Raw genomic sequence first — 15,043 nt, 5'->3', positions numbered from 1 at the left:
CTCAAGCAAATCATTTATTTTCCCTCTCTTTGTGAGTGTTGGACTAGGTGGCCTTTCTGTCTCCATATGTGTCATCCTGTGATCTTCAAGAAGACTTTCTTTGTCAGGGATTACTTCCTTCCTTGTACTCAATAGCTCTCTGTTTTGCACTTCTCTGATGTGCTTCTCATGCTAATGTCATGGTACTCCAATTTTTGGTGTAGACAATTCATATTCTGATACAAAATTTAGCAATGGTTCTATGGATGGCATCTTTGACCTCTTTGTTCCTTAGGCTATAGATGAGGGGGTTCAACATGGGGGTCACTGAGGTATAAAACACAGAGACAAGTTTATTGGTGTCCATGGAGAAACTTGAGTTAGGACGCACATAGACAAAAAAGAGGGTACCATATAAGATGGTAACAGCAGTGAGATGAGAAGAGCAGGTGGAGAAGGCTTTCTGTCTGCCTTCTGCAGATTGGATCCTGAGGATGGCTGTGAGGATGTAGATATAGGAGACCAGGATGATCAGACCACTAAAAGTACCAACAATCCCAGCAATTACAAAAACTAATAGCTTGTTGATTCTTGTATCAGCACATATAAGGGAGAGGAGAGGGAAAATGTCACAAAAGAAGTGATTGATGACATTTGGACCACAAAAAGGGAGGCGGAAAGCAGCAGGAGTGTGAATCATGGCGTCTATGAATCCAGCAATATAGGAGATAGCTACAAGTTGGTTGCAGTGTTTCTGGGACATTGCAATGGAGTAAAGCAATGGTTTACAGATTGCCACATAGCGATCATAGGCCATGGATATCAAGAGGAAACATTCAATGGCCACAAAGAACCCAATGAACCATTGTTGTAAGACACATCCCAGGAAAGAGATGGTTTTTCTCTCCTCAAAGAAGTCTCTAAGCATTTTGGGAGCCACTGTGGATGAAAAGCTCATGTCCACAAAAGATAGGTGGCTGAGGAAAAAATACATGGGAGTGTGAAGGCGGACATCAACCCGTATAAGAATGATCATTCCTAGATTGCCTGTCATGTTAATAAGATAAAACAATAGAATTAGAAGGAAAAGGATGACCTGTAGCTTTGGGTGATACTTTAGGCCCACAAAAATGAACTCTGTAACTCCAGTGTAGTTTCCACTGGCCATTTATTCGGATGCTTTCTGTTGAAGGAAAGACAAAAAAAAAACATATTTCCATGGGATTACAGGACTTTGAATATAAGAGTTGCTTATGATCACATTGTAGAAATATATGGAAATACCTTGTTATTTAGTTCAACTCTTTCACTTTACAGATGAAAAACTGGGGCTTAAGAACATTAATATCACATCATTACTATGTAGGAGCCAAGATTTAAATCTAGGAACCCTAATTTCAGATCCACTCCACTGCCCTGTGATCTGAATTAACATCTTCAACCTCATAAAGCTGTGTCTATGAAGACAGATTCACCAACATTTGGTAGAGTTGCTTTTGTCTTGGTGGTGGTAGTGCTTCTTTGGGACTTTCAATTTTTGGATGAAAATTATGTTGTCGGGTTCTTACTTGGGAAATCACCTACATTAAATAGAATTAAAAGCCTAACAATTATAATCAAGCCTATATTCAGATTCGTTTTTCTCAGATAAATTTAATATTCAACATGGTAAAATTGTGGTTTTATGATGAAGAATTAAAGAATATGTGTTAAGATATTGTGTACTTATTATCAAACCCACTCAAAAGAAGTGGATGCAATAAAAGGAAGATATAGTACATAATGACATATTTAAGTTTTAAAAATGTATAAGGTTTATTTGATGTCCATAAATTTAATTATGGTCCTTGGTCCCAAGTAATTCATGCAAAGTTATAAACTAATATGATCTATAATTTGGCAGGACCTTTAAGAGCCTCTTCTTCATATGGGGAAACTGAGGCCCAGAGAGAGGCAGTGGTTTGCCTGATATTATTCAATTAATGAGAAACTGCCATTGATTCCAATTTTTAGTCTCTGAATGCGTGACTGTCTCTTATCTTCCATGTTTTGTCTTCCATGCTGCCTTCCTGTCCCAAACTCATTCAGAATACAGGACTAAAAAAGGTTATTTATAGCTATTTATCTTTATCCTCTGAAGATGAAGAATTAATCAAGATGGAGCGGGAATGGCAATATTATTTGATGGGTTATAGTGCTATAGAACCATAACCGAGGCCACTGGGAGGTGACTCCTAAGGAATCTTATGTAGGGAGCATCATTGTCCTAAATATTTCTTTCTGCTAGTAAAGTTCAAAGCTACAGGAGCATTTTTTCACTAGAATAAACTTTATGTAATGTTATTGATTTCCACAAATTGTTGGGAAAAGACTGGGGAAAAAGGGCAAAAACATCTGATAGTTTTCTATTTAAAATATTTATTTTCACTCATTGAGTGCAGTGATCTATTGATTGTCAAGTATTATCAGAGTTCTTGAAATGTTAATATACTGGAGCAAAATTCTGGTTATTTCTCTGATGAGAATCCAACACTCATAATACAGAGGAAGTAAATACCCTTCAATAGCTGTGGTGTGGGAAATAGTAAGAAGACACAGACTGAAATCTTGGCTCTAGCACTTGTTAATTTCCTTACCTAGAAACTATCACAACAGTTTTTAGTTTTCCCATGTATAAAATTAGGATAACATGACTTATGCTGCCTATTTCATGGTGCTATTGTGAAGAAAGTACTTTTCTCCTATTTTCTCCCATGAGACAATGTAGTGGAGAGAGGGCTGGACTTGGCACTAGGAAAACATGATTTCAAACACTGATTATCTGTGTGATCCTAGGCAAGACATTTACCCCTCCTCAGCCTCATTTTCCTCCTCTATTAAATTGGGATAGTGAGAGTGTCTATCTTATATGGAACAAATAAGATAACATGGGAAAACTGCTTTGTAAGCTGTGAAGTGCTAAGTAAAAAATAGTTATTCTTGTTAATATATATCTAAAATACTTCCCTTGTTATTCCAAAATCTAAAACTGTAAGATGTTAAGCAGGCTTATGCAAGCCTGTTATAAATGGAAGTTGTTACTCAGGGTCAAGAAGTCTGAGTCTTAAACCCTGACTCTTAAGCAAAGTAGCAGTATAAGACATTTACCTGCTTCTTACCCCTTGACAGTTCATCCATCAAATAGATATTTCTCAAATACCAACTCTGAGCCAGTAACACATATGTACATACATACATATTTTCATATATGTACACATATATAAATGCATCCATGTGCACATATATCACACATTTAGAGATATGTGTCTATATGAATTTATATACATCTATTATGTACTTGACATCTTGTTATCATACATCTCAGTGATACTGCCATCACTTTGCTATTTCTATTGTCTTCAGAAGGGATAGCTTATTGGACAGGGACAAGGAAGAATACTGATAGATTAGTGCTGATTTAGTATAGATTTTTAAATAGCTGAATGAAAATTTCCATTTTCTATTTCTCAAATACTCAGCATTTCAAAGGCATTTACCTTTGTAAACTTGAAGTCACATTCAGTATTTGTTCTGCTTTGGTTGTGCACATTGTGGCAACAAAAAGACATTTTTAAAAATAATTAAGTCCATCTAAAACAGGGAAGGAAATGGACCAGCAGTTGATGGATAAGTAGTCCTTGGGCTGTCTAATGGCCATGCCAAGTTTGGGTCAGTATGGAACACTGTACTGGAACTTATCATTGTACATTATCCCTACTATTTTAAATGTTTTAAAAGTTTATTGAGGATTCCTTGAATTTAAAAAAATGTATAAAGAGAGGAAAAAAAAACTTACATGTTCTTGATATTTTGCCTTTTATAGGTAACAAGAAGAGGTTCTGAATGAATTGCCCAGTCTCTGTTTTCTCAGAAGTCTCTCTCTCACCCTTTCTCCCACACCCTCCAGTTCTCACCCATTAACACCTCAGTAGACAGAGGAGCCAATTCTATAGTAGGATCATAAGATTTCTTTGAGAAAAAAGGGAGTATTTTCTTCCCAAGAAGCACAGTTTCATTCCCTTTATCTTGGGGAGATATTCTCCCCCAAGTGTCCTTTTCCCTGGGAGTTATTATTAAGGAGATAAACTAATTAGATGGGACTTAACCATCTTCATAACTTAAACTGGTCCATAGAGATCCTGTTAAATATGAAATATTTTCTTTCATTTAACTGAATAATTTTTATTTTCTTGCTGAATTGTTTTTCAAATATTCAAACTTCTATGCAAAAACAAACACTCTTGGGATCACTCTGCACTCACAGTACTAATTTTAGTTCCCCAAATACGCTTCTATTTCAATGGAACCTTGAGGTTTCTTGTTTCTTTCTTTCTTTCTTTCTTTCTTTCTTTCTTTCTTTCTTTCTTTCTTTCTTTCTTTCTTTCTTTCTTTTTTTTAGGTAAGAACCAGTGGAAGTAGATAATGCTCAGTTGTATCCTCATTTTCAAGGAGTGGAAAGTAATAGCTAAGTTAAATGACAACCCCAACTCTATAGACTATGTATCTGGTACAATATTCTTTCCATTACACTATATTGTTTTGCTTTGCAACAAAGCAGTCATTAACCTTTTCTGATACTTCTCTTATCTGGAACATAAGAAAGGAAGACTAGATAGTCCCTTAAAATAATTCCAGTTCTAAATATGTGATCCCATGAGCCAATTCCAGCTTTGACATTAAGATTTACTACCACATTTGTTCTGTATGGGGCAAAGTCATTCGTATATATATCTTCAAAGGGAAAGAATTCTGAGCTCAAATCAAAATTTGAGATGTTGATATTTATTAGCTATGACCCTTGACTGAGCTCCAGTTTCTGTATTTGAAAAAAAATATATAGAAGTAAAGGTTGTAGAATTTATTTCATGAGATTGATATGGAAGTTAAAAATAGATAATTGATATAAAATGCTTTGAAAACCCACACTTAACACCATATACCAAGATAAGATCAAAATGGGTCTATGACCTAGGCATAAAGAACGAGACTATAAATAAATTAGAGGAACATAGAATAGTTTATCTCTCAGACTTGTAGAGGAGAAAGAAATTTGTGACCAAAGATGAACTAGAGACCATTACTGATCACAGAATAGAAAATTTCGATTACATCAAATTAAAAAGCCTTTGTACAAATAAAACTAATGCAAACAAGATTAGAAGGGAAGCAACAAACTGGGAAAACATTTTCACAGTTAAAGGTTCTGATAAAGGCCTCATTTCCAAAATATATAGAGAACTGACTCAAATTTATAAGAAATCAAGCCATTCTCCAATTGATAAATGGTCAAAGGATATGAACAGACAATTTTCAGAGGATGAGATTGAAACTATTACCACTCATATGAAAGAGTGTTCCAAATCATTATTGATCAGAGAAATGCAAATTAAGACAACTCTGAGATACCACTACACACCTGTCAGATTGGCTAAGATGACAGGAAAAAATAATGATGAATGTTGGAGGGGATGCGGGAAAACTGGGACACTAATGCATTGTTGGTGGAGTTGTGAACGAATCCAACCATTCTGGAGAGCAATCTGGAATTATGCCCAAAAAATTATCAAAATGTGCATATCCTTTGATCCAGCAGTGTTTCTATTGGGCTTATATCCCAAAGAAATACTAAAGAAGGGAAAGGGACCTGTATGTGCCAAAATGTTTGTAGCAGCCCTGTTTGTAGTGGCTAGAAGCGGGAAAATGAATGGATGCCCATCAATTGGAGAATGGCTGGGTAAATTGTGGTATATGAATGTTATGGAATATTATTGTTCTGTAAGAAATGACCAGCAGGATGAATACAGAGAGGCTTGGAGAGACCTACATGAACTGATGCTAAGTGAAATGAGCAGAACCAGGAGATCATTATACACTTCGACAACGATATTGTATGAGGACATATTTTGATGGAAGTGGATTTCTTTGACAAAGAGACCTGAGTTTCAATTGATAAATGACGGACAAAAGCAGCTACACCCAAAGAAAGAACACTGGGAAACGAATGTGAACTATCTGCATTTTTGTTTTTCTTCCCGGATTATTTATACCTTCTGAATCCAATTCTCCCTGTGCAACAAGAGAACTGTTCGGTTCTGCAAACATATATTGTATCTAGGATATACTGCAACATATCCAACATATAAAGGACTGCTTGCCATCTAGGGGAGGGGGTGGAGGGAGGGAGGGGAAAAAAAAATCGGAACAGAAATGAGTGTCAATATAATGTAATTATTAAATAAAAAATTAAAAAAAAATAAAAAAATAAAGTGAAGTAAATGTCCATAATAAAAAAAAAATGCTTTGAAAACTTCAGAACATTGTACAAATAAAATTTATTGGGATTTTAGGGGGTAAAGTTTTAGATTGGAATTGGTAGACATGTGTTCCAATGCAATCTAGTTGTGTATCTAGTTGTGTACTCTTTGAAAATCAGTTAACTTCATGGGTCTTCAGTTTCACCATTTCTAATATGGAGATAATAATTCTGCTATCTACCTTATGGAGTTTTGAGCTTTTAGCAAACTTTCTAATGATATAGAAAATGAATTATTATAATTGTTATTAGAAAAGGTTTTTAATCATATATGTTTCCTTACTAGTAATAAGGTTCCCCATTTTCAGTTCTGAATATTTTGAAGAATACCTTTACATATAGCAACCAAGTCACCATAATGATCTTATAAGATTGGGAGAGTATTATTATCATTCCATTTTTTAAGAAGAGGAGATGATGGAGAAGGTAAGAAACTCATTGAAGGTAACACATTTAATTGTTTCAAGTTGAGGAAAATTTCTAGGATATTAAAAAATTCTAGAAGTTTTAGAAATATCAAGATTTTAAGGGTATGGTAAGAATATGATCAGAAAGAATAAGCCCTTGTTATGAAACTCAAAATTTGTTTTAATAGCTTTTCCCTCCAAAACATACAAAAATACTTTTCAACATTCATCTTATCAAACCTTGTGTTTCAAATTTTTCTCCCTCTCTTTTCCTCACTCCCTCCCATTGATAGCAAATAACTCATTATAGGTAAAATACATGCAATCCTTCTAAAGACATTTCCATATTCCTCATGCTGCACATAAAAAATCAGAACAAAAGGTGATAGAAAAAAGCCAAACAAACAACAACAACAAAAGTGAAAATACTGTGCTTTGATCCACAGTTTCCATATTCTTCCCCTGGCTGCCTATGGCTCTCTTCATCACAAGTCAAATAGAATTGTCTAGAATCACCTCATTGTTAAAAAGTCCATCCATTTGATCACACAATCTTGTTGTTTCTGTGAACAAGTTCTCTTGGTTCTATTCACTTCATTTAGTATCAGTTAAGTCTTTCCAGACTTTTTTGAAATCATACTGTTCATGATTTCTTATAGAAAATTAATATTCCATTATATTTATATGCTTACTTTATTCAGCCATTCCCTATCTGATGGGCAATCATTCAGTTTTCAGTTCCTTGTCACTACAAAAAGGGCTGCTACAAACATTTTTGTACATGTGGATCCTTTTCACTTTTTTATGATCTCTTTGGGATACAGGCCCAGTGGAGACACTGCTGAATCAAAGGGTATGCATAGTCTGACATCTTTTTGGGCACAGTTCCAAATTGCTCTTTGGAATAGCTATATTAATTCACAAGTCCACCAATAATGTATTAATATTCCATTTTTAACATTCCCTCCAACATTTATTATTATCATTTTCTGTCATGCAATCTGAAAATATGAGAGGTGTGAATTAGTACCTCAAAACTGTTTTAATTTGAATTTTTCTAACCAATAATGATTTGAACATTTTTTTTCATGATTATAAATGACTTTAATTTCATTATCTGAGAATTATCTGTTTATATCCTTTCACTATATATCGAGTGGGGAATGGCTTGAATTCTTATAAATTTGAATCAATTCTCTAGATATTTTAGAAATGAGGCCATTATCTGAAACACTGGATATACTTTTTGTATCTTTCTCCTTACCTTCTAATCTTGGCTGCATTAGTTTTGTGTGTACACATTTAAAAAAAAAATAATGTAATAAAAAAATCCATTCCACATTCTCTAATGTTTTCTACTTCTTCTTTGGTTATAAATTCCTGCCTCCTCCCTGATCTGAAAGGTAGACTATTCATTTTCCCCCTAGTTTCCTTATAGTATCACTCTTTATATTTAAATTATGAGCCCATTTCAACCTTATCTTGCTAGAGGGTATTACATGTCAGTCAATGCCTAATTTCTGCCATACTATTTTCCGTATTTCCTAAAAAAAATTTGTGAAATAGGGATTTCTTTTTCTAAAATGGGACTATTTAAATAATTTATTTCCTCTTTTGTTAATCTGGGCAATCTATATTTTTGTAGGTATTCCTCCATTTCACTTAGATTATCAAATTTATTGGCACAAAGTTGGACAAAGTACCTCTTAATTATTGCTCTAATTTCCTCTTCATTTGTGGAAAGTTCTCCCTTTTCAATCTTGAGTCTAACAATTTGATTTTCCTCTTTCCTTTTTCTAATCAAATTAACTAAAGGTTTATCTGTTTTGTTGTTGTTTTTCACAAAATCAACTCAGTTTTATTTATTAATTCAATAGTATTTTTTACTTTCAATTTTATTAATCTCTCCTCTTATTTTTAGAATTTCAAGTTTGGTATTTGTGGTTTTTTAATTTGTTCTTTTTCTAGCCTTTTTTTTAGTTTAGTTAGTAAAGTTTTAGTTTAGTTTAGTTTTAGTTTAGTTTTTAGTTAAACTAGATATTTAGTTTTTAGTTAGATCAATTTATTGATCTTCTCTTTCTCTATTTTATGCAAGTAAGCATCTAGAGTAGGGGTCCTCAAATTATAGCCTGCGAGTCACCAGCTGAGGACATTTATCCCCCTCACCCAGGGCTATGAAGTTTCTTTATTTAAAGGCCCACAAAACAAAGTTTTTGTTTTTACTATAGTCCGACCCTTCAACAGTCTGAGGGACAGTGACGTGGCCCCCTATTTAAAAAGTTTGAGGACCCCTGATCTAGAGGTATTACATTTCCCTTATTACTGCCTTGACTGCATCCCACAAATTTTGGCATGTTGTTTCATTGTTGTCATTCTCTTGAAATTATTGATTGTGGCTGGGTGTGGTCAGGTGCTGTGAAATTCTGGCATTTTGGAGTTCACTATTTACCTTTTGTGTTTGTGTTAGATGTTTTATAACTTCCTCTGCTGATCTACTGGCTTGCAGCCAGGACAGAGTAGCCAAAACTGTTGTAGATTCTTTCCCATAGATTCTCCTCCATGAGGAACTCCTACTCCCTGGACTCTGTGCTACACTCACCCTCTGTGCTTGTCCTGCTTGCACTTGGCCCACCTCCCTCTGGACCCAATTGAAACAAACATTTTTTGGCAATCTTCAAAAGTATCTTTTGCTGGTAGTTTGTTAGATTCCCAATAATCATGGATTCTGCTAGTCCAGAGCTAATTCAGAGGCCAAATTTAATAATTAGTCTGAGGATTGTAGGAGAAGATCAGAAAGAAGAGTGTATCCTCTCCACCATCTTGACTCCACCCTACCAGTAGAGATTTTAGCTGGAAATAGTGATTTTTTATCCTAGAAGCTGGAGTCTCTGAGTTTATTAAACATTAGATACCTATAGTCATTGACTATTTTATTTTGTGAATCTAACCAATTCTACTGATTTTCTATTTTTAGCCACTATCAAAAGATTTTGATGAACATCACTTTATAATATAATTTTAGGTCTGGTACTGTTAAGTCACCTTTCTTTGCATTTTTATTGATACCTTACATAATTGATATATAATATAACTTATATATCAATTCATTTAGTTCTTGGCTTTGTTTTAGCAGGTAGACACCCAAATATTTTTTATTATCTACAGTTACTTTAAATTTATCTTTCTAACTTTTGCTACTCGACATTGTAGGTAACATAGAAATGCCATTGATTTATGTGGATTTATTTTGTGTCCTGGAAATTTGCTAAAGTTATTAATTGCTCCTAGTTTTTTTTTTAGCTGATTCTCTAGGATTACTGAAGTAATCATATCATCTGCAAACAGTGAAAAATTGGTTTCTTTGTTACCAACTTTAATTCTTTCAATTTCTTTTTATTCTCATTGATAAAGCTAACATTTCTAGTATTATACTGAATTGTGGTAGTGATAATGAGCAACCTTGTTTGAAAATGCTTCTACTTTATTCCCATTACATATAAAGCTTGATGATAGTTTTACATAAAATATTACTTGTCATTTTAAGAAAAACTCCACTTATTCCTATACTTTCTAATGTTTTTAATAAGGTTGGGTGTTTTATTCTGTAAAATGCTTTTTCTGCAACTTTTGAGATCATATCATTATAATGATATGATTTCTCTTAGTTTGGTTATGTATATGATCAATTATACTGATAGTTTTCCTGATATTGAGTCAACTCCTTTTTCACCTCTAATTTTTTACTTATATCAATAAATTAAAGTTAACTTATAACTACACCTTTATGTATATCTCTTCTAACTATCCTGACAAAGATACCGTTCTCAAGAGTTATGTGTATCTTCTTCCCATATGGGGATAAGAACATTTTAACCTTTTAAAACACTTTTTTTTCTGTTTACCTTTTTTATATCTCTCTTGAGTTTTGTTTTTATAAATCCGATTTTCTGTTCAGTTCTGCTCTTTTCATCACAAATGATTGAAAATTCCCTATTTCATTGAATGCCCAAGTTTCCCCTTAAAGATAATGCTTAATTTTGCTGAGTCCATGATTTTTAGTTGTAGTCCAAGTACTTTTGTCTTCAGGAATATAATATTCCAGGTTATCTCACCTTTTAATATAGAAGCTGATAGATCTTTGGTAATCCTAATTGTGGTTTCTTAATATTTGAATTATTTATTTCTGGATGCTTACAATATAATTCTGGAATTTAGCTACCATATTCCTTGGAGCATTTGGGGTTTCTTTCAGGAGGTGATTGATGAATTCTTTCAATGACTATTTTACTCTTTGGTCCTGGGATATCAGGGCAGTTTTTCGTGATAATTTTTTGAAAGATGTTGTTCAGGCTCTTTTTTTCATCATGGCTTTCATGTAATCTAATAATTCTTAAAAGTCTCTCTCTTGGATCAATTTTCTAGGTCAGTAGTTTTTTCCAGTGAGGCATTTTATGTTTTCTTCTATTTTTCATGTTTTAAAACGTCATTTCACTGATTCTTGATTTCTCATTGAGCCATTCACCTCCATTCATCCATCCAATTTTAACTTTTAGCGAATTATTTTCTTCAGTTTTTTTTTTTTACCTCTTTTTACATTTGGCCATTTGAACTTATAATGGAGATGTTTTGTTCACTGCTAACTTCCCCAATTTTATTTTAAGCGGTTGTTTTCTTCAGCATATTTTTTCCATTTCATCAAATTTGTTTTTAAGCCCTAGTTTTCATCAGTTAATTTCTGTGCTTCCTTTTTTGAGGGCTGTCTCTTTCAAACTTTCATAACTCTTGCAATGCTATCATTTCTTTTCCCCATTTTAATTCTATTCCTCTTTTAAGATCCTTTAAAAATTTTTCCAAGAAAGTCTTTTGAACTGGCAACCAATTCATATGCTCCTTTAAGGCTTCATTTGCAGGTAGTTTGCATTTGCTGTCTCCTTTTGAATTTGTGTTCTATTCTGGCCTTTCTCTGTAGTAGTTCTTTATAGTCAGAGCTCTTTTTGATTTTTTTTTCTCATTTTTAAAGATTGTGGTCTGCTCTTAGGGCATGGGGAGCATCCTCTGCAGGGCAACAAGAGCTTCCCACTAACTATACTGGGAGTGTTGTTGTGGGCTTCCCTGCTGCATTGAATGGCCTGGCTAAGTCTTGCCTGTTTTAGTGGAATTCAGAGGTTCACAATTTGCCCTCTGTTGTTGCATTGGAGGTCTCATAGCTAATCTGTTGCTCTGGCCTTTTGAACCAGGAAAGGGTAACCAATGTTGCTGTATTTTAATTAAGAGTCTCTTGCTAGGTTCCCTGAATTAGGCATCCCTGCAATGGGATTTCCTGTGCTAATCCTTCCCACTACCCACCTGAGCTGAGCTGCATTTGCCCTTGCCAATTTGAGACAGACTTTTTATGAGGTCTTTATAAGACATCTTAAGCTGGAAGATTATTATCCTTCAAATGTTTGTAGGTCCTGTCACTCCTAAATATGTTCAGAAGCTGGATTTAGTGTTGATTTCTGAGGGAAGCCAGGAAGAGTTCGGGCAATGTCCATTGTACACTCTGCCATCTTGATTCTGTTCTCCGCCCAACATAATTCTTAAAAAAAAAAAAATTAAAGATTCATACTCCCTAAAGTATATTTTTTTCCCCTGGGGGAAAAAGTAACAAAACAATCTGTAAGAGAACATTTTTTTCCCCTCTATATTCTGTTATTTAAAGCTATTTGGCTTTATCTAGTATTGAAATATTCATTTTAACTTTCTTTACTTTTAATAATCATAAATGCTATAAAAATCTGTGTATTATTGAAATTAAACAAATATGTTGTTTTGGCCATTCTAGGAGCCACTCTGTGACAAATTTAATTATCAGAATTATTTTACAAACCTAGACTAATTATACATGTAAAATATATATTGTCAAATGAATCAATGAAATGTTTATTAAGTATTTAACTATCTGTAAGGTACCAGGCTAAAGATGGATAATTCAATTAGAAAAATAATACAGGCCTTACTCTCTAGGAGTTCCCATTTTATTGAAGTAGACAGTACATATGGAAGGTTTTAGCTGCAAGCCACATGAAAAGGTCTCATAGTCTTAAAAGTATAGCAGCAAAACAGATTATATTTTTTATTCTTCAATGTCATTTCTACTGGTATGTTATCCTGTAATTTTTTAAATAAAATTATTTGTTTCTATAATTTATTGTTTGATCTACATATCCATCAAGATCATATTATTTATTCTCTAAATAAGTTTGAATTATTTTTCTTTAATGGCCTTTATTGGCTATTATTTTATCATAAGGATGTTTAATACTTTTTGTTTATGAATTTTCAGGTTCAGCATATAGCCATTTTATAATAAATGAGTCATGCTAAGCTCACTTAGATGCATATTCCTTTTGATTCCTATTTAGAACACATCAGAGATATTTGATCAGAGATCATATTTAAATTTCATTTTAGGTTCTCAAACACATTGTTTATTTTTTGAGGAAACTGATCACGCTCTGAAATGGTTTCACCAAGTCCCCAATTATTGCAACCATGCTGTCCATATTCACACATACTTGTAGAACTTTCACTTTATATGATAATAATATTAATAACATTAGTTGTTGTTATTCTTGAGTTATTTTCAGTTACACATGACTCTTCATAATCCCATTTTGAAATTTCTTGGCAAAAATACTAGAGAGATTTGCCATTTTCTTCTCCAGCTCATTTTATAGATGAGGAAAGTAGATCAAAAGAGTAACTTATGAACTAAGACACACACACATACACACACACACACACATACACATGCAGTCAGTGAAACTTAAGTAACTTAAAAAAATATAAAATTAGGATTATTCCATAACAGTAGTACAAGACATCCCCCAAAGATTGTGACCCACCCTTCATTAGGGTATGTTGAATCTAAGAGGAAAGGATTTCAAGCTTAGAATGAACATGTAGTATTAGCTACTTCTACCTAGTAGTTGCTGGGAATCCTTTTGTTTTCCCCATTTGCAGAATGGTCCTGCAGTTCTTGTTAAACTTGATTAGTCTGTATGTAGTATAACACTGCCACCAGGTAGACTGCTACGTACCAATTCAAAAATGGAAGTACAATATCTAGGAGACTTTTGGAAAATTACAAAGGGTTCCTTGAGTCAAAAGCAGAGTGGGGTGGTGGTAGATGGAGAAAGGACATCAATACTTAGTCTGGAGTTGAAGCCTTTCTTTTCCTCCAGGGGTTGGTTGGTCCTTAGGGATTTATTGCAATGTTTTACTTTAGGAAATAAATCATTTTGTTTTCATTGTAGATATTATTTTTGGACTTTGTCATTATTGTAGGTGCTGCTTCTTCTGTTTTTTTAAGTGGTTTCCTTTATTTTATTGAATTTTCTCCCCAACTCCCTGTCTTAAGAAATATTCACCAAAGACCCTTAATACGTGATCTTGGCTAGACCTTCAACAGATCCTCAGTATTTAAATGGCTAAAGAAAACAAAGACCTTAGCCAGTGATATTACTTCCTGGTTTCATAAGTAAAAATAGCACAAGGGACACTAACATCTCCTGGATGATTGGCTGGCAGATTAACAAGGGTAACTTAGAAGCAGGAGATCACACATTGTACGCTCACTGCATGCTTTTGTTGAGAATCCTTTCTAGGATATAACAAAATAAATCTTTTTTCTATTAAATAACTTACAAGTGTCTTAATTCATTACAATGTCATATTGAACACGAATGAAACAAAATTTAGCTACATCAAAAAAAAAAAAAAAGAAAATGAGAAATGGGAAATAGAAGGGAAAATAAATCAGTGAAATTTAAATAAATTTCAAAACAAATATTAAAATTAGTTGCATGTAACCAACAGTGGGGTCTGATTCTTGAAACCTGACAGAGATCATGGGGTCACAAAGTAGAAGACCTGAATTCCAATTCTGGCTCCATCATGACTGAGTCCATCAGCCAATGAACAATTTATTAAGCACTTACCACTATGCTAAGAGCTGGGTGATGTTACACACATAATGTAGCTTCCCTAGGCCTTGGTACCTCACTTGTAAAAGGAGAGTTTGGTTTAAATGATTCCTAATATTCCTTGACACAAGAATGATTATCAAACTTTTCATCAGTTTGTGTTGGAAAAGCTCAAGTGCCTTTCCAGGATTCAAAAGCCAGGCTGGCAGTCCATGGCAATTATAGCTGAGAGATAATAAGGCATGCTTGTTAGGACTTCTCCATTCTAATCACCACCTACCAAAGTCCTTTTCTGCCTTGTCAACAGATCTTCAACCAGAGAATGACAGAGGACTTTT

General features: G+C 33.8%; 1 protein-coding gene across 1 annotated transcript; it reads right to left on the bottom strand.

Moving 5' to 3' along the window:
- Positions 1–208: 208 nt before the first annotated feature.
- LOC127541009 (olfactory receptor 1009-like) lies at positions 209–1,147 on the bottom strand. Its single transcript, XM_051966048.1, has one exon. The coding sequence runs from the start codon at positions 1,145–1,147 to the stop codon at positions 209–211; it is 939 nt and encodes a 312-aa protein (XP_051822008.1).
- Positions 1,148–15,043: the final 13,896 nt, after the last annotated feature.

The sequence above is a fragment of the Antechinus flavipes genome, chromosome 6, assembly GCF_016432865.1.
Source record: "Antechinus flavipes isolate AdamAnt ecotype Samford, QLD, Australia chromosome 6, AdamAnt_v2, whole genome shotgun sequence".
NCBI classification, from domain to species: domain Eukaryota; kingdom Metazoa; phylum Chordata; class Mammalia; order Dasyuromorphia; family Dasyuridae; genus Antechinus; species Antechinus flavipes.
Note: the sequence above shows the minus strand (reverse complement) of the source record. Positions and strands in the feature narration are given on the sequence as shown.